Source organism: Charadrius vociferus, unplaced genomic scaffold (assembly GCF_000708025.1).
Source record: "Charadrius vociferus isolate BGI_N301 unplaced genomic scaffold, ASM70802v2 scaffold111, whole genome shotgun sequence".
NCBI classification, from domain to species: Eukaryota; Metazoa; Chordata; class Aves; order Charadriiformes; family Charadriidae; genus Charadrius; species Charadrius vociferus.
This window is the reverse complement of record NW_009647046.1, coordinates 3174221-3194990: the sequence shown is the minus strand read 5'-3', so window position 1 is coordinate 3194990 and position 20770 is coordinate 3174221. Positions and strand designations below refer to the sequence as shown.

Here is a 20770-nt window from a genome sequence, read left to right as displayed (position 1 = left end):
TTGCAGCATGTAGCCCGTGCCTGTCTGATAACCAAACTTAACAGCTGTACGCCAGTATTGCTTAAAGTTAACCCTGTATAACAGACGATGCCATATAAGGTGCTAACACCTTCCCTTTAAAGGAAAGGCAAGATGGTAAAAATCTACATGTAAATATAACAACTGCTGATTTAAGCTGCAGTGTAAAGAGTGTCTGGTTATTATAAAGAAGCGACATGGATGAAATGGCAGGAATGGAGAAAAAAAGAAAAAAATGACTGCATATATTGGAAGCTTCTATGAAGGGAAATATTCCAGCGTGGGAAACAAGGATAACTATTAAAAGCAATCTTTTCTAAATCTTGCGTTCAGGAAGTAACGCAGTAAACCGAGTACCCCATTGCAACTTTTTAGGTACTGATCTATCTACACGTGTGTATGTGTGCGTATTTATGAGTATCATTTCATGCACTTACAAAAGACGCTGCACAATGTAGGGAGAGATGAACTGCTGGCAAACTCACATAAACTGTCCCGGGGGATCTGGGCCTTACTGTAGGGCCTTCAGTATCTACCCTCTTCACCATGTCACCAGTAAGACACAGGATTGGAAAAAACATCAGCAAATAAGTGAAAAAGTAAACAATCATAGAGGGATGATTAATCACCGATGTCCTGAACAATCGAATACTATTCAATTGTGAGCCTACTCCACGTATTTAAAAAAATAAAAATGTGCTCAGAACGCCCTTAAGGCCACAGGGCAGCTACACATGAAAACACATCCAGTTGCAACGCTGTTTACGCTGTGTTGTACTGTCCACGTGGTTGCACACAGCGTATGTCCTGCCAACTGCAGCACCCTGTCAGTGACGGACCCACCTGCTCCTGAGCTCCTCTGAGGCCAGAGCAGATGTTGCCACAGCACAGCCTCAGCGGCAGCAGGTCACTGTGACCAAGCCCCGGAGATGGAACCAACTGCTGCACTCACAGGAGGTTTGAGATATTGCTGTATAGTCAGCACGTTAACCACACTGACCTCATTACAGGGGACCAACACAATCCAAGGGGCGGAAAGCCACAGACTCTAGCCAAAAGCACCATCCACATGAAAAAGCCCCAGAGAAATAACAAGTAGTATACCCCTCAACTCTAGAACTGAAGTACTGTCCAGTAAATTACAGCAGGTAAATAAATTAATAAATCAGACTACAAGGACCACATGCAAAGTATTACCTGTGAACAGATGCCAAAAATACCTCTTCCTTCTGGTATATGGCTGACGGCTTGTCACGAGTCACGCTGAGTAACATCGACACATGGAAGGAGAACTGGCAACACTGGAAAGCCCTTAATTGGATGGCTTATCAGTAATAAAAACTGAAAAGCAGCATGCAGTTTTAGAAATGCAAGTGTTAACATTAACACATCATCCAGTTGACAAGGCCGGTAGCCAGGGCTCAGGCTACTGCCCAATAATGGTGCTTTCAGCTCCAGTACTCTCCATTCTACTCCTATTCTCGTACCCGCTATTGAGTTCATTTGTTGCTACGCTTGTGTTATTAATTGTAATAATCACTTTGCATATAAGAGCCTTTCTACTAGCCAAAAAGCTTACTGATGTAACCAGCAAATTACAGTGTCTTTAGGAAAAGGTAGTTAACTGCACGTGGATCAAGGGGTGGAGTGTAGTGGTCCTAACCAGAAGACTATTGTACATCGAGGAGTTAGCGATCCATGTAAATTGAGATGAGAAGGTGCAGGCCTCTGCTGGACTTATCACCTGGCCGCAAGATAAACTTAGCCAGCTCATCCTAACTGGGAAGCTTGCAGATGGCTCCCGCTTGGCACCTGGAGATACCACAACCTGTACAGCGACCTGGGTCCGCCTCTGGGAAAGGGCGACCCTGGGCAGATTGCTCATGGTGACAGGGAGACGGTAACATGGAAGCCCAGCCCTATTCACGAAAGAGCCAAACTTGTAATACTTCATGTTTGTTTTAATTCTGTTTCCAGCCCGAGGCTCCTGCAAACTAGTATTTTCTTCCCAGGGTTACTCACATAGGAGGCATTTCATACTCACTTTCCTCCCCCTCTGCATGGTTGTTTGGCAGCGTAGCCAGCCTTACTTCTGTTTCTTGTAGATGTGCCACAGCTGCTGCCCCTTGACAGACACACCTGGAGCTGGGATTATATTTTGATTTTTATTGAAATACAAAAAGTGCAAACTGTGAAATATAAGACTGGTGCAGATAAGAAGGAAGTAAACAATGTGAACCGTGAAAACCTCAGCCCTGCACCTGATGAACATCAACAGAAAAGGCGGCAGGGAACACCAGCAACAAAAGCAAAGCCAAAAATGTTGCACAGGAGCCCCCGTGCATAAAAGAGAAAACAGGGACCAAACTGGCCCTCACCTTTCTCTCAAATTAGCAAACATCATTGCCACGAGGCATGAAGATGGCCCCAGTCCCCCCCCTGCACCACCCAAAAGCTCTGGTGTCAGTACACAGCTCGGGCCAGGGAGCAGGGAGTGATCGGAGGCCATTAAGACAGCAGGAGGCTTAGCAGAGGGGAATGGTGCAGGTGCTAAAAACCAGAGGGTTGAAGCGGAACGAGTACCCCCACAGGGAGAAATAGCTAATAGCTAACCTGAAAGACGAGCCAGGGAAGAGACCCTTGGGCAGCTCTACAGCAAGAAAGCCGACAAAAGACCAGCACCCTAATCAGATACTGCCCCCAACCTATACGTGGCAGAGAAACCCAGCCCAGCCAGCGTCATGCCTGGGAGAGGAGGCTGACCAGGCCGGGGGGGGGGTTTAACCCCCTGGGCTTGGCAGATGCAGGCTCTGGTGGCCACCCGCCCAGCGCAGGCTTCAGGCAGGCCCAGGCCCGTTCCTTGCTCAAGTCACCGGAGGGATATTTCAATACAAGGCATTCAGGAGAGCAGACTGCAGAAGCATAAGCAGCCCTGGTTACCGTGCCTGCTCCAGGGCCCCCGGCAGCTCCAGCATGAGGAGCAGCAGAGGAAAGGGGATATTTACACTGGGTCCCTTCCAGGATTTAAGCACTTTCCCACCACGAGCAGTAGCAGCTTCCTGAACACCCTCCAAATCTGCTCCCCGCAGGCACTGAACTGGAGCAGGCTTTTATCCCTGCCTGCAGGGGATGCACCAGGCTCCATTTTGCTAAAAAAGGACACATTATTTCAAGAATCCACTTTAAAAAGAAAAAAAAAAAAAAAAAAGAAAAAAGAAAAAAAAAAAAGCACCCACCAAACAGACTCCAGAACATGGACACTTGCAGCAATTCCAGCTCTCCCGCTGGAGAGGAGCTGAGCTTCCCCAGCACCGCTCCTCTCACTACTGGGCAGGGAATGGTCCTTGCTGCTCTGCAGGGCTGGAACGTGCCACCCTCCCCAGGGAGCCGGGGCTGCACACAGCGCCAAGGCCTCGTGCCCTGGCACACAGGCACTTCCCGTTCCAAGCTGCCGACCTTGGGCTTGTTTGTCCCAGGAGAAGGGAGCTGGGTTTGCCTTTCCTCTAGGGGTATATAAGCGAGGTCAGTATCAGCTTCAGATACAGTCAGAGCATCAAGTCTCCCCGCCATGCTGAAGCCAACACAGAGCAGAGTGCCTGCAGGGAAGGAGGGGCTGCACTGCGCTCCCTCAGCCTCCGTGGTCCTCCCAGGCTGCCAAGAAAGCCTTTCCTCTTAAACACTGGGACAAGTACACCTCTCTCCACACCGTCCATCCAGGAGATTACTCCTCCACAGCACATCAGCCCTGCTAACTTACTCGGGCAGAGATCACAGGTGAATTAGGAGCAGAGTATAGCTACCTCCAAAACATTTATTTGGTTACTGCTGTGGTTCAGGCTGAAACAATTCATATCCTGGCCAAACAGGGAAGACTCCTACTCTTGGAAGAGGGAAACTAAGAAGCCTTGTAGCCTCCATAAGGCAAAGTCGCCCAGGATCTAGAAGGCATAAGACCCAACCCTCTCCTAGAACATCTCTTGTTCCAGCCTTAGTAATGCTCAGCTTCTTGCTCACTGTTCCCACCCACGCGTTGATGTGCCTCCTCCGAGCCAGCTGGCTGGACCTGCGCTACCCCACAGAGCTGCCTATGTTCGCACCCATCCCCATTCCAGAGCTTAGCAAAAAGAGCAATTTCTGTAATTCCTGCAGCAGATGTCACTTGTTTTGATTACAACTGGGGCACCAACCTTTGGTCAGTGTTTAAAGGCAGGCTAAAATATTATGAAAAGGCAAATTCTATTTAGCATCCAGTAGCTTTTTAAAAATTAGGTCTGCTTGGTCCAAAAGATTTGTCCCTGTGGCCAGATGCAGCAGGGAGGACTAGCCCAGGCACGCAGGGCACAAAATATAACACAGTAGTGAAGTAAGCCTAGAAGCTCCCTACTAACACCATGCTGGGCCCAGGCTAAGGAGAGGGATCTCTTTTAGCTCAGGTAATGGGAATGCTGCAGCCCAAAACCAAAAGTGATGCCCTACCAGTACTGCAGCTGCTTTGGGAAGGTGCCATGCCCACCCCTCTCTAAGCCTGTCTTGCAGACAACCCAATCTCTCCAGCCATGCCCAGGGCAAAACAGGCTTCCACAGTAGGATGGAAGGAAGGTATGAACCAAGGAGGAGATGGAGCAAAGACCCTTGGCATGGAATAGCTGTTCCCTCACAGCTTTGGCACATGAGTGCTCAGCACCTGGGCTGAAATTCATAATCCAGGCCTGGTGCACTCCAGGGTGAGGGTTAGCCCCAGTTCCTAGACCCTCCCTCAAGGCCATGCTCTCTGTTACACTGTGCTGGGGAAAGTTCTCAAAAAGACAACCAGCCAAGGCAGTCTGTGCCAGTCAGCACAGACACACACGCCTGATGGAGGAGAAGAGGCCTTGTGCTGCTGCCACAGGGAAAGGCAGTGATCCTCTTAGCAGTCAGCAGTTCAGTGCCACCAGGGCACTCGGTCCCTGCCATTCAGACTCACCAGCTGCCAAAGGGCCCCAGCCAGTCCCCTGGCACAGCCACCTCTGGCATCAACCTTCCAGCTGGGCTGGAAATGCTGCTGGAGGGACAAACACGCCTGAGCTGGGTAACTATGGGAGGCACCTCACCCACTACACCCCAGCAAACACTGAGTAGTATCTGGAGTGGGTGACCCCAGAGGGGTTTGGGCTAAATTCAGCCTCCTTGTATTGGAGTCTGACAGGTGATACAGCCCATGTGCCGTGAGCTTGTCCTTCACTTGCCTGCCAAAAGCATGGGGTCTAGAGTGGTGTTTGCAAGTGCAGGACATGCTGCTACCTGAAGCACAAGGGTTGCCTGGCTCCCTTCCCCGCTTCAGGTGCCTCTGGGGAAAGGCAGGACGCACGTTCAGTGCTGAGAGATGGCACTCGCAGCAAGAAGATCTCTGCCACAAAACCCAGCGAGCCTGCCCTAGCCCAGACAGCCCAGCTGAGGCAAGGGGGGTGAGCTGGGGCTATTGGGAGCTTAAACAAAAAAGATCTTTACCGAGGAAGGGAACAGGAGGGCAGAAAAACTGCACGTGAGGGAAGGAGGAAAGGAAGGTAGGTCATCTGATAGGGCAGCAGACTGGTGATGAGCCCTGGAGGAGCTGCACAGACTGGCAGGTGGGTTAGGACTCCACTCTCAGCAGCTGGGAGACCAGCTCCCCTCCCCATGCGGAGCAGCAGGTCTCCTGCTTGCTTACTTACACACTTTCTCCACCATCTCCACAGCCCTCGCTCTGCTCATCACCCAGAGGATCAATGGTCCCTTTGCACTGGAGACAGCTTGGTCACAGCTCCAAGACAAGGTGGGAAAGAAGGTGGGAAGGTGGGCACAGTGTGCTGGTGTGGACTGGCCTGGATTCAGGCCTCCACATCCTCAAAGAGCTCCTTCTGGTGGTCCAGCAGGAACTTGGTAAAGGTATTGATGGGGTTGATGGCTTTTAGGGTGATGGCTACATCTTTGGCCCACAGCAGATTTGGGCCAAACACAACTGCCAGGTTGGTGTTTGTCATCTTGTTTCTGTCACTGTGAGCAGAGACCTATGTGGAAAGGAAAGAGACCATTGTGAATCCTACAGAACAAGACAGTAGCTGCCCTCTACCCTCCCCAAAGCCAGAGCTGACAGACTCCCAAGGGCCAACAGGAGCAGAAGTTGAAGGCCGAACGCCAGAAGACGGCTGGGGGAAACACATGTGATATCCAGCATTCAGGAGGTGTGGCTTAACCACCAGACCATATCATAACAATAGGACCAAGCACACCGTCAGCCAGTATCTCTACAGTCCAGATCACCACTGAAAACAAAATGATCCTCCCTCTTGCTAGAATAGCATTGCAGTGGCTTTCCTGGCAGGAGAAAGTTCTGTAGGGTGGATCTGACAACTCTCTTCTAGTCTCATCTTCCACTCAGATATTTTGCAGTTGTACCTCCACCCTGGGGAGCTTTCAGCCTCCCTGATACAGACCACATGGGCTTAATGCCCACCTGCACCTCTCAGCATTATGAGAAGCAACTGCTTAGGCTAATTCATCATGATCATTCTTGATCTCTGTATAACAAGAACATAAGGTAAAGACAGGCAATTTCCTAGCTTGAGACCCATTTCCTCTCAAAGGAAGAGGGAGCAGGCAGTCAAAAAGCTGGTGCAAGGCACTGGCAACTGAACTGCCCACCTTTAGAGCACCTCACCTGCACCAGAAAGGCTGTCAGTAAATGAAGCACTTGGTAGTTTTCTTCTGGCAGAGTCTGGAGTGTTTTGCGAACTACATCCACACGATTTACCTCCTCCACACCTAAAAATCAAGAGAAACAGGACAAGCAGGTCCATGAGGAAGCCCCAGCACTCACCCTGATGAAAGCTGTGTTTGCAGTCACAGGGTATCCCATGCAGGACTGCCCCCCCACAAAGATGTCTTTGCCCTTGGCCAGTGCAACATTCAGGGAGTAGCACACTTGTTAATGACTCACTCTGGAAGCTGACAACATGGCTGTAAAGGCCAAAAGTGAGGAGGGGCTCAGGCAGCTCCCTCAAGAAGGTCTTGAGAATCACAGCAGGGAGGTGGACATCTTCATACTGCTGGAAATCTACAGGCACACCTGAGAAAGTAGAACAGACACTCAGTGCTCATTGGCAAAATCAGGTCTTCCTCCAGACAAAAAATAGGACATAGTGGTCAGAGCCCAGAACTAGGGGAGCAGCATTTTAAAGAACACAAAGAGGGTATTGAAGCACCGCATCTTCTAGCAGAGTGGAAAAATGTGTCCCAAAAGCAAATGCAAAGCACTGCTGAATCCAGCACTACATCTTTAGAAGTCATCAAATGAAACAGATGACCATGTTTCTTCCTGGTCATCTTCAGTCCTTCCAGTATAACCAGACTAAGATGGTATACCCCACGCTGAGAAACATGGAAATTTTTGGGAAGGAAAAGGGCAGTGAGGGGAATGTGAGTGGGAAGGAAGATGTTTTCCACACAGCAGAAGTATCAGATGCTTCTCCCTTGCAACTCAGGTCATACCGTGATGAGGCCTCACCTAGAGGTCTATCAGAGAAGAAGAGGAGCCACGATGGACTAGTTCCAACACAGTTCCAGTTGGACAGCAGTAGTTGGGGAGTGAGAGGGGCTCTGCCGAGTTTGGGCACTTACCCATGTTGTATTTTTGCTGGACCTCCCTGACAACCTGTGTATTTGCTGATCTCCGGAAAATCCCCTCTGTAGTAAGAGCTATGAAGTGAGAGCAGATGGAGAAGAAAGATCAGCCATGTGAGAGTCTCTAAATGCTTGTGTTAACAATCATAAATCCATGCTGTGGGGCATTCAGACAGATGTCAACAAGTCCCTTTTTTAGAGTACGGCAATTCTTCCTGCTTCCACTACCAGACAAAAGATACAAGGAGCATTTTGCTACCCTTATGTAAGTGGGAGTATGGATGACTGGAAGAAGGTCTAAGCCCTTCACAATCTCTCTTGAAGGCTAACCCACCTAGTTCAGGCCTTTACATCTTATTCTAGACTGCTGTTCTTCTTTATCTTACCACACTCTGGATGGGAACATGGTTGGAGGAGAGGCCACTGACATGGAATTAAAAGGGGCTGCAGCTTCCCCTGAACACTTACCGTGCTCCTGCAAATGAGCAATGGTGTCTCTGACCACCAGAGGAATAGGAGACTGATCAGGGCTCTTCTCCCTGAGACTGCAGGAGAAGATAAAAGGTTACAAATTACTTGTCCTCCCTGCCCTGCATGCAGCCCCTGAGCCTTGAAGTTGCCCACACAAGATCTTGCTATCCCAGTCCCTGGTTCAGCTGTTATTCCAGCCTTCTCTCCTCTTCACCCATCATGCTACATCATTCACTGGAGCAAGTACGAGCTCACTACTACCCCACAGGAATATTTCTCTATCTTCTGTAAAAATCATAGCCTGTAGATGCAAAAGGGTTCCCAGAAGGTAAGGCTGCTAGTTATGAATCTGGTGAAAAGGGTTAAGCTCCCTTTTTCCTTCCCCATAGGAGCAAGGGCAGAAAGAAGCTAACACGTGAGAGAAATATATATGGGATTAAGTTTACCCACCCCACTGCTGCAACGGAAGACATATCAACCCAATGGCTGTCAGGGAAGACCCAGTGATGCCAAGGTGTTCGCTGCCACCCTCATATTCAATTGTCTATACCACTTGATAGGATGGAGCTGTTCATCCCTCTCAGGCTACTAACAAGCTCAAGCACACAGCACCATGGGAGTTACATTTGGAACTGTTGTGTTGAAGCTGGGGAATGTGTTCCCAGATTGCTTCAGAGGATCTGTCTGGCCACACAGTACCAGCTCCTCCTCATTCCTCGGGCAGGCAAAATCACACTCAAAGTTAAAAATACCTTTAACACTTAGCCAGTAGCACTAGCCCTTGCCAGTGTCTGTGTTTGCCTGTGTCACCACGCAGGAATGAGGGATGGGAATCAATACAAGGGTGAATAGAAGTGCTTTTAAAATAGAATTTATGATACGGAAAAAAACTAAGAAACAGCTCTGCTTGATCAAAATAGCACAGCCCTAAAGACACCTCCATCGACCTCCTACAGATCTCCTTTGCTTAAAGGAAGTTTCTAGTGGCATAAAGCCATCCCCATGGCCCTTATTTTGCTCCTCCCTTAGTGACCCTTAGCTGCAGAAACCACCTCATCCTAATTTAGACACAATCTAGCTAGGGAATCAAGAGGGTGGAACCGAACTGAGTCAGCCAGGATCTAGACAGGAGTGCAGAGTACCTCAGAAGAACGATTAAAGCTTTGTAGGAAGTCTGAACTGCAAGAAATTTTACAGCCACTCTTGCTGCTGTTCAGTTATACAGTGACCTCATATCAAGCAAGCCAGAGCAAAAGCAACACAATCCAGAGATACTCACTGCTGGAGCGAGACTCCAAACTGCTGGTTTGGCAGCGGTGGGCGCGGTGGTGTTGGCTTCTGGGGCACCTGTGAAGGTTTCTGCAGGGATCTCAGATATTCATCGTATCTGTGGCAAAACACAGACTAGTAAAAAGCCACTCCAACTCCCAGAAAGAGCACGAACCCAGCACTGCATGTCACCCAGTGCACACCCTCTGGTAACAGCTCCAGCCTAGCATGATTGATTCCACCTATGCAAAAACAGGACAGGCAACTCTGGAGCACAGGGGAAACATAACAAACATCTGGTTGCCAGAAAAAAGCACGGAGAAAGGAATATCTGTTTGGAATCAGGAGCTGGAGTAGCTGAGGATGACAGACAACGTGGGCAGGAGGCCAGGACAGCACTGCTTTTGATGAGGCAGTTCCATGTGTCTATGAGGGACAGGGAATCAATCTGGTAGGACTGACTGTGGCAACTTTGGGAAGCCCCAAAGACAAGCTGAACTGTGCAGAGTGAGCAAAGCAGGTGCCCAGACGCAGGAGACGTGCACCACGAGCTCCAGGTCAGTGTTAAGGTCAGAAGCTTGCAGAAAGCCCCTGAGAGGTGAGTGGGAGAGGCAGGACTGGTGTTCCACTGGAGGAGGATTTTTAACTCAGGGACAGAACTGGGCACTGGGCATGGAGAGAAACAGTAGTCTTCAAGGCAATTTGTCACCACGCCCTCCAAACCAACTGCCTGACTGGAATAATCTGTCCCTCCCCTTGCCATTCCTCCAGAAAATTCCCCTCTCACAGAGCGCTAAGCAAATAGGAGACGGGCAGCATTCTCACTTCAGCACTTGGCTTGGGATCCCCAACTGTTCCAGCTTCACATACTCCTCCAGCTCACTAAGGAAGTTCACATAAAAAATCTTTCGTCCAAACTTAAAGCTGAAAAACAAGAGAAAAGTAGGTATGTGAGGAATCAGGAAATCCAGTACCAGAACGGATTTCTTACAGGTAAAGAGAGCAGGGGTCTGCAAGAGACATCAATGGGGCAAAGGCAGAGGTGTGGCTGAGCGGCAGAAATGTGGCCCACATACCTCTCCAACTCCATGTATTTTACCAGGAGATGCCAAGAGTTTCCAAGTCACATTAGAAACCCTAGCAGGAGCAGGCTGCCTAAAATGCTGGATTTCACCTTCCTAAGTTCAGCAGTAGGTTGGAGACAGTTTTTTTTTCCAGTTGTTTTATGGAGTTAGGACTTCAGCATCAACACAATGAAATAAATACAATTTGGACTGATGCTCTCACTTCCTTTTTCGTTATTAGCAGAGCCTGCAACACTTTACTTCCACTTGGCTGGATAGAAAGAGGAGCAGCACAGAGCTCAAACTCTGTAGGTTCCCAAAGCAGTACTTCCTGTGTCTGAATATTTCTGAGCTCAGAAACAGAAGGAGATAGCACAGGGTGAGAGACTCCAGGGTAGGCTCGGCAGCCTGCGCTCATCTAGTGCCCCACTGAGAATGCCCCATTATTCCCCTGCAGGATGTGGGTGAGCCTCCTATAGCGCTTCCTACCTGATCAGAGGCTTGAAGAGAATCAGCAGAGTCTTGATGAACATGGTTGGGTGCACAATATACAAGGCTTTGATGTTCTTCTTGTACCTGCCAAGAGAAGCTAAGTAAGGATGAACTGCATGTTAAGCAGAGGAACCAATCTCTCCACAAGATTAAGGCACCCTCAGTGCTCCCTTCCTTTTGCACTGAGCCTCACCACTCCCCAGCACTCACAGCCTCTGCTCTCCCACTCAGCAGCCTAAGGGCACACTTTAATGTATTCCAAGATTCACCAAGAAGCGGTAAGCAGCCTCACCAGGAAGCAACAATTATGCCATGGGGCTGACACACCTGCCCTGGGTCCTGGTTTTGCTGCTTGCCTGTGGGCCTAAAGGATGTAACTACCGAAGGAGCTGTTTCTCCCATGATTCAACCTAAATTAAACAACCCAGCTCCATAAGAAGCAGCAGTAAGTGATAGTAAATTCTGATTACCACGCAACACAGGGGGCCTGGGTAAGATCTAAGTTAGGCTACAGAACAGCATGTTATATCCTTGCTTGCTGCACCCTTACTCACTTGCGATCAAATTCCCTGTAGGCATCCCGCAGCCAGCTCAGGGATGGCTTGTTTTCACTGGTGAGGCCATGGTGCAGGTACACCAGTGTGTAATCACTCTCCACATACTGGTCCAGTGTAAATTTCAGGTACCTGAGAAGAGACAACTGTTGAACTCACTTCATGCTCTACCACAGAGAGGCTCTTCCTCCCTTTGGGCCTTGTTTTTGTGCGCTATAACAGAGGATTTGCATCCAGGAAGTAATGCACTTTGCATTTGCCACGGAGGTAATTTGCAATGGAGGTACACACTTTGGGAGGACAAGTCCAGCTAAAGAAGCTACTGCAGATAGATCTGGCCCAGGAATCCAGCACCTGGGAATTATGTCAGGTTTAAGTAGTTAAGAGCAGCCTCCTAAGACCCTACTCACCCCAGCAGTTTCACGTGATCAAGTTGATGACTTGGGGGCATCCGGCAGGCACTGAACAAAATGACTTTCCTTCCATATTTGTCATCACCTGCAGATGAAATGCCAGAGATTACAGGGAGTTTAAGGACTACATTGTGGTCTTGGCAGCAAGGGGTAAACAGAGTGGGGAACCACCATAACAAGGCAGAAGTCTGGATTGCGACAGCTGCCAGCAAAGCTAAACCTCATTTTCAGCAGAGTTACCACTGGCCTAGTGTGAAAGCAGAAACCTGAACACCAAAGGCCTGGCAAGTCAACAATGCAAACGGAGAACGAGTCCATGCTCCAGCCCTGAAAGAAGAGGAAGGATTGGAAGCCAGGATGCCTCAGGGCATGTAGGGATGGAGGCCTCAAGTACAGAGCAGAGTAGTCAGAGCATTAATGCTCTGCAATGCTGCTCCTGGGCACTTCTCCTGATGCATGTGTGCCCAGGGACACACAACTGCTCCTCACAGGCACAATAACCACTACTTCCATCCTGCACACAGTCCCAGGCTAACTGCCTGTGGCCTGGTGCATTTGTTTCTTGCTTCACCTGAAGCGTAGTCCTGCACACAGAACAAAGCCATTTCATACTCTGGAAACCAAGAAATACCTAGAAACAGGGCAGTCCCAGTCACATCCCAGAGATGAGAAGCAAGCTTCATCATGAGCCTCTTCTACAGATGGACCGAGTAGTGCTGCTGGATTCTCCAGGGAGATTGCTGAACAAGCTGTTCACTGCTTCCTAGATTTTTCCATCCACAGAGAAATTTTTCCAGCCTGAGTTGGATGAAGCTGCAAAGTGCAGCACAACGAAGCATTCTATGTAAAAACCCAGCAGAAAACTGTCCCCATCACACTGAAGCCAAATAATCCATAAAGCACCCTCATCTCAGGGAGGAGGATTCCAGCCACCACTTGAGGCTTCAGAGACAACAAGCCAAGTTTTCCCCAAAGCAAGTCTTCATACGTCAGTGGACTTCTGCCAGCAGAGATCTCAGCCCCATGAACAAAACCCAAGCAGATGGGCATGGACAAGCTTAGCAGACATGTTAGGGGAACTGTGAGATTTACATAAGTAAGAAAAAAATCTTTTGGACGTACGGAGTTTGAGGGAAAGTCTGGCTCTCTCCCAGACACAACACCTAATCCTTTTCCATAAGGATGACCTGCTTTTTAGCACCAGTGGAGATGAAATGGTTCCTTCAATGTGGAAGTATTCCCATCTTTCTTGCTACTCACCCTGCGCCGAGAGCTATGTTTTCCTGTCAAGCAAAAGGAGCACGGAGCAGTGGAAGGGGCTACTGAGGTTATACGCACCACCACCTTCTTTCCTCCCCTATGGCACAACCATCCCACACAGACCACAGCACAGAAAAGCAGCAAGGATCTCTTACTTACGCGGGACACGCCTGCAATACATCACTCCCCTTAAAAGGTATCCTTTTCCCCACACTGATTTACAGTATTGAGAGTGCATAGCCATTTTCTCACCTTTGCATGGGCTCTGGCCTTCAACTACTGCTTGGTTACACTTGCCATGCAGCAACAGATCTCAAACTGAACCCCAGAGCAGCAAACCTGAGGTTTCTGGGAATACTGCCTGTTAGTAACAGATGACCACTTGGTGCTGGCAGCCAGAGAACTCACATACACCAGCCATGACAACATGCTACTAACTCTCTTTTACCCGCATCCTGGCCACAAGAACAGATTGTCTTGCTACTTGTTCACTTATATTTTTCCCTAACAGGTCCCATTTTCAAGTCACTCACCAGACAACACAAGAAACAGAATTCACTGATGCACACAAGCCAGAACCTCTACAAAAGCTAGAGACACTGAGGCAGCACTAGGTACAGACTAGGAAAGGGGTGGCATAGGCCATCACATCGACATACACATGCGGAGGTAAGGGGCAATTAGGGAGGATGCATGACCCAGAATGCAGGACTAGGAGACAGTGATGCAAGGCTTATCTGGAACAACCAGATACAGTCACAGCCAGGCCACAAGACCAACATCACATTGCATATCCCACGGTAGCCCACTCTCTGCCTAGCCCAGAGTTTCTCAGTAGCTTGCTGTGAGCTTTAGGCCTGGGCCAAATGCACATAAGCTGTCTGTAAAAAAAAGGTACAGGCTACAAAGTCCTGGGCGGGGAATATGGCATATTGTGACTCTTCTCAGTGGTCTTGAGCCACTCTTATGTCTCCATCCAGAAGACAAAAGGTCCTGCCTGCACGGAGCAGCAAGAAGATGGCAGCATCTAAGAATCTGTTGAGTTTTGTAGTGATGAAAGAGAATGGTCAGAAAGACTACAGATCTTTGCAGATCACAGCTGTGCACTAAAGTCAGAATAGATGCTATCTACAGTTAACTTTAAGGCTGCATTTCACACCAGAGCGGATGATCTGAGGGCCAGAAGCGGATTGCAAGCTTGATCAAGGTAGGGTTTGGTTGTGAAGAACTGCAGTACACCACCATGTTCATGCGATGTTGCTTGTGGCCACACACTCAGTTCAGGCTCCTGGGCACTGATTACCAGACCTGATAAGTCACAAATCAGGAACCACGTAGCTTAAACACCTTCCTCTGGAATGACATGAAAGCCTATGGTAGGGTCTATGCAACATCTAGAATCTTGTTCCTTATATAGCCTTGGCGAAAAAGTCTGGGATCCCTAGTAAATAAAAAATGGACAATCCATGATTCTACCAAAGGGGACACGGCATGTTTCCCCTGGATAACTTCCAGAGCCAAGTACACCAAAAGATAATCTATACTCCTGTGGATGAATGAAAAAGGAGTGGCCCATTTTGCCTTCCAAATCAGAATGAACTTACGCATGAGACCACACAGGAACCAGCATGCCCATTCACTCCAGTTTCATCACACTGAGCTCAGCCTGTCAACACAGGCACTTTCAAAACAACCAACCGCCAATGCTGTTTCCACCGGACACATATCAGATCAGTCTGGTTCCTCCAGACATGACAAAATTCAGCTCCTGAGCATCAAAGCTGAACAATCAGTTACTCCAACTTACAAACAAGAACCTAAAGCCCATTCCATGCATTCTTGACTGTCGGAGGAAACTGCCTCCAGGTGGCCCCTCCACCTCAGACCCGAACAGATTCTTATCGCGTTTGATCTTTCCCAGATGCTTCATCCCTTGTACTGTTTACTCTCCTGTTTGCAATATTAATCTTATGTATCTAGGTTTTCACCCCTTGTTTGCAATTGCAAATTCCTGAAGTTTCCACTGAAGACAACCATAGACCGTGAAGTAATCACTCAGCTTCTCAGGCTGTCTCCTACCTCTCCCCGATGAGGAATGCTCAATAAATGGTTAACAACAAACCAACAAAGAAGCAATTATATACTGTCAGTACGCACAGAGCACCCCAACAATGTGCATACCTTTGTGAGTAAGTTCATACATTAAAAATATTTTCAATCTACACCGGAATTAAGCTACCTCCCTATAGGATGTAATTCAGATATTTTTTTAAGAACAAAGAGCAAGAAAGTAGCCAATATGCAAAGCCTATCCAGTCAAGATTGCTGCTAATCCAAAATTGACTTGTAGCACTAATGGACATGGTAATTCTCCTGAACATTGTTATGGTGCTTTTAAGGCCCAAACACAGTTTTTCCTCTCATCCAAAGAGCGGCTTCCAGTGCACTTCTGAGACGAGGGGCAAAGAACATCACTGCTGTTGTTCCGAGCCATCAGTGCACAACCATACTTCTAAAAGGCTGAAGTTTAAATGCTGAGGCTAAGGTTTCAGATTGCAACCCGCAGCAATTCAAACATATCAGAGCAGAAATTCCTGTCAAGGGAGCAATCCTGTCCTGAGACAGACTCTGTATTAAATGAATCTATAAAGCCAACATGGAAAATACATGCTTAACTTGCAAATGCTGCTATGTATTTCTAAGTGTTTCTCCTGAAACACTTATCACTTAGGCTCCATGCCATAATTGGAGGCTATCATATTACTCAGCCAGCAGCAAAACTGCAGTCCAGGGACCCTGCTCATTCCTACCTTCGCCAGGTACCCTTGGCTGAGGGACCACCTCCATGGAAGATTCAAATAGGAATATCCTGGTACTTTGATACTGAGAAAATGCAGATGGATAAAACTTGCCACCAAAAGCTGGTGTTATTGGTGAAACAGCAAAGTTAACAGAGTTCAGGGACAAGGAGAGGACACCACTACATAATTCTGGAACATTACAAGTTTCACAAACCTTAGGATGTTTATCAGAGCCACTGTTAGTAAAAAACTTCTGTAATGTAATTCAGGTTCCTGCCAAGCTTATGACACAGCTGGGCAGCGTCTAGGTATAGTTGGTAGATTTTAGTTGTCTGTTGAATTCCAAAGTGGATCTAGACTCTCAGGAAAAGAAAGTAAGGAGTTCAAAGTAGAAGTATTTTAATACGTGACATCTTCCACCTAGATATTCCCAATATCCAAACACTGCCAGAATCATAAAGTCTTACCAAGTGACTACAGCCCTAACTGATACCAAAAAAAAAAAAAAATATTAGAGGGTCACAGATGAAAGAATGAAAAATGAGAGGATGCCTGAAAGCATGGAAAATGGGGGAGACAAGCCCACATAATGAGGTAGTGAGGATCAGCAATTCTACGGATCGTGCAAAGGTCTAAGACTGCTGTTCAGAAACAGCAGAAAGAATTTCACACTAGAAGAGGGTTTCATCTACATTGAGAAGTGTAAAAGCACTGGCAGCCAAATTCTTAAGGCTTGGGACTGAAGTCCAGAGAGGATTAATAAATGCTGAGCAAGGACAGAGCAGTCTAGCACAGCTTCAGGCTAGAATGAGGAACAAGTTACCAAAACACGTCTCTGCAGCCAAATGGAGAAGAAACAGATAACAGTTGCTTTCAGCTGGAGAATCCAGTTTAAGTTCCAGCTGCTTAGCATGTGAGCACAGCAGCAGAACATATGAAGGTACAGGAAGCAATCCTAGGATGAACTCCCAAAACACACATGACGATGAGGTAAATCTGAGTTCCAACTGAACTGGTCCAAGCAGGCCACCACCATGACAGAAGAGGTACAGGATTTATTTACACTGAGATCCAAGAGCCCCAAAGTGCCCAAGGTAAAGCCCACATGCCAAATTTGGCGCAGATGATTCTGCTCTGCCTGAGGCAGAGGTGCAGCCCTCGGATCATGGTTTTGTGCAGCCTTTGGACTCCTGAAAAGTTGCCAGTGCAGCCTAAGGCTGAGCAAAGTTTGGGCTCCCCTGAGACAGTCCAGCTACAGGCCACAGTCATGCTAAAGGAATACCATGGTCTACAGTACCAAATGTTAGTGCCACAAAAAAATCAACCTACCTGGTTGGGCCCCATCAAGTGCACCCTGGTCTGGAGGAACAGAAACAAAGTTATAGCAAGCCAAGCTTCGCACCTTTTCCCAGAAAGTAATCGTGAATATAAAGTCTGAGAGTCTAGCCATATTGCTGCTGGGACGCATTTAGTAGCTTGCATTTAGTCTTGCAGCAGTCAAGCTCCTTCTATTTCATATTTCCCCCATGCTCCTCTCCAAAGCAACCTTATCTGACAATTAGAGGCAGGTACAGCAACCCATGGTTCGCAAGTCTCCTTCTTGAATTTGCAACTAAATCCATATAACCATAGTGAAATTTTTGGCCCTTACTGTTACACTTCCCCTACCATCCAAATGGCAACTGCCATACTGCCACTTTCAAAAGGGTTAAACACAATTAATTCTGAACGTTGAGGTCCTCTGAACAACTTCAGAAGTGTATAGAGAATGGCATCATACGGTATGAATAACACATCCAACAGATAGTTTTGCAAGAAGCTATATTTCACTAATAAGCTGAAGATAGGGACAATTTAGATCTTCAACACACCCATAGTTTTGTGCTGTTTTGGGTTTTTTTTTTTAAAAGAAAGTTTAGTAGATTCTGAATAAAAAAATAAACTGCCAATTACAAAAAAGAAAAAAGATTTCTTGGGGCAGGGAGGGGTCTACAAAGGCATTTATTGCTACACACAGCCCCTTTCCATCACTCTTACAGCTATATACTCAACAGACCCACATGAGCCTATCACGACAGGAGCCTGAGCGGAGCAGGGCTCTAGAAAGAAACTCTCCATTCCCTTGGTCTCCCTTAGAAACTCTCCATTCCCTTGATCTCATATGTCAAAACACGGTGCACAAGTTGGGCTTGCTCTAGATGGGACCAATTCTACAGCAGCATACAAATACTCTTCGTAAAAAAAAAAAAAAAAAAAAAAAGTTAGTCAGAAACTACATCCAAACGCAGCAGAAATGCAGGCGCACCCTGTATTAATGGAGCCAATAATAATGTACCATACTGGAAGGGAAAAGGACCCTTGTTATCACAGGCCTTTGCTGAGCCCTAATGGGTGGCTAATGCCACCAAAGACGCATTGCAACTTACTTTCAACGCAAGCGTCGTCTGCAACTTCTACCTTTGCCTCCTTATTGAAATGACAGCTACTGGTGCTCCAACTTAGCTTTTACCTCCCCATGTCAATCACTGACAGCAACGGCAAATCATTAGCACTAGTTACAGCTTTAGCACCTGCAGACAACAGCCAGCCACAGTGCTTTTCAGGTAGTTTTGGTGCCAGATTCACCTCTGAAAAAAGATTCAGTGTTGAAACTGCAGTTTCAATCTCGTAACACGCAAGAAGGTACACCCCCAGCTCTCCACTTTGCTTTGCCACTTCAGTCGCAGGTCTTACACACACTAACATCACGCCTTCTCTGCGAGGGCAGCCCTGCAGGCTGCTAATTAACGGTGTGAGGCAGCAGATTTCCCACAAAAAACAGCAGAAACATGCTCTGAGCTTCAGCAAAGCTTTGAAGTCACTGGGCAGGAACTATATAGCTGAAGTAAACAGTGATGACCACTCTCCTGACAACTGCTACATCAGCTTCTAGGGTCCACAGCAGCAGAAAATCCATATATCAATCACAGGTTAAGCCCCAGTTTTCTTATCCCCAAAGGAAAAAAAAATAGTTATTGTGTAAAATGGGAATGCTGATGCACCTCATGGCTATAGGTTTGCATATTAACCACAAAGGCAAGAGCGGTATTTCAGACTGGGCAGAAGAATGAGGAACACATTGCCAGAGGTGTCAAGAGCCCTGCTCTTCCCCTACAGCCCCAGGTTTCCAGTAGGAACTGCCATCTCCAGAGACCTCCTTCAGACTGTTATTAACTATCTACCATATTCTTGCAATTCAGCCTCTGCTGAAATTCAAGGCCAAGATTATGTCACCCTAGTCCACCTCAACCCTAAAGAAGATGGAAGCAGCACCTTTGCCATGTAAGAATGAGCAGGAGGATACAGAAACACTTAAACGTAAGAGAAAATTGGGGTAATTCCTCAGCATCCTTCAACCAGAAGCCTGTGTTTCCTCCAAAAGCGCTGTGATGTGAGCAAGGGAGAAAAACCACACTTTGCAGAAGTGGTTTGTGCATTGAAATCAAGCTGCCTCTACTCTAACCTCTAGCCACGTGTAAAGACGAATTTCTCTGCTACGATGTCAACAAAAAGAGGAACTTGGACTCAAGAAGAGCACAACCATGCAGAGACCTCTTCAGAGCCTGCATGAAACACACACGTTAAGAAAGGTCTGAAAGGATAGGCAGAGTATCATCTCTTTACTTCAGAAAAGCATTGAATCCCAGAACCAAAAGAAGGTCTCCCAAAACTAAAATATTCTGATTCACAACAATGCCATGGTAATCCCTCAGAACTGTGGTGTGGATGCCTTTTGCCCCCATCTTCCTGAGACACACCACCGCTAGGGACAGCAATGACATGCCTGTGGACAAAAAGCAGTGCCCCATGGACAGCCTCTTCCAGGAAGACCCCAGTCCCCAGGAGAGACAAGAGCATAGGGCAAAAAGGACAGTCTCCACAAAACTGCTGCGCTATTTTTACATGAAAAACAAAACACAAATCATTATTTTTCTAACAAATTCTGCAAAAGGTTTTTCAATATTTTTTCCCTCTTTCGGCCAGATAGCTAGGATATTCAAATCCAGTATGCCTTGAACTGAATCAGAAATTAAGGTTAGCTAGAAAATGAGCATGGTAACTTTTTGTCATCAAAACTGTGTGTTTCATAAGTTATTAACACTGTGCACCCATCCCGCAAGAAGCAATTACTTTTCTGACTACACAGGATAACCCTGGGATCATGGAGTTCAGCCCAAGGATGGGAACTAGCCTTCTGCTTTTGTCTCAAAATAGCATCATCATCGTAGAATATATTTCAGGGAAGGCCAGAACAGAGTTAGCCATGTGCTTTTTGCTCTGAAGTCTGGAACGGGGAAGGACACAGAAGAGAAAGCTCATAAATCAGCAGAATGGACAAAACTACCCTTGATATGCTGCCACTTGCTAATATTTACAAGAGAACCAGGGTGGAGCTATTTTGTTTCAGGCTCAGCACTGGAGCGTTCATTGCACCTGAAGGTGCTGACAAGCACAGCTTGTCAGCAGAGCCAGATCCAAACAGTTCCATTTTAATCCCCCAGTGAGATTTTTATTCTCCAGGCTACTTCTAATAGGATTTTTCCAGATTTTCCCAGATTGTTTGCCTCCAACAACAGCCCAGAGAACATTACCCTGTCTGATTCTCCAAACAGTTAACGTTATTAATTATTGACCAAGAAAACTGAACAAACAGCTTCACCCCAGAGCCCAGATTACAACTCAGGCCTCCTTGATCAACTTCATAAATCCTGCTTCTAGGAGATGAGACACCAACCAGCGAGTCTTAAAAC

At 47.3% G+C, this 20770-nt stretch overlaps 1 protein-coding gene across 2 annotated transcripts in view; it reads right to left on the bottom strand.

Moving 5' to 3' along the window:
- Positions 1–5864: 5864 nt before the first annotated feature.
- Positions 5865–20770, bottom strand: part of ARHGAP1 (Rho GTPase activating protein 1) — an 18189-nt gene continuing 3283 nt past the window's right edge. For both annotated transcript variants that reach the window (XM_009895659.1, XM_009895658.1), the window contains 10 exons: positions 11917–12004; positions 11507–11638; positions 10950–11036; positions 10222–10320; positions 9407–9514; positions 8125–8201; positions 7654–7731; positions 6974–7102; positions 6695–6798; positions 5865–6044 (listed from right to left, as the gene is read on the bottom strand). In XM_009895659.1, the coding sequence (XP_009893961.1) occupies positions 5865–6044; positions 6695–6798; positions 6974–7102; positions 7654–7731; positions 8125–8201; positions 9407–9514; positions 10222–10320; positions 10950–11036; positions 11507–11638; positions 11917–12004 (1082 nt within the window). The remainder of the gene's footprint in view (positions 6045–6694; positions 6799–6973; positions 7103–7653; positions 7732–8124; positions 8202–9406; positions 9515–10221; positions 10321–10949; positions 11037–11506; positions 11639–11916; positions 12005–20770) is intronic.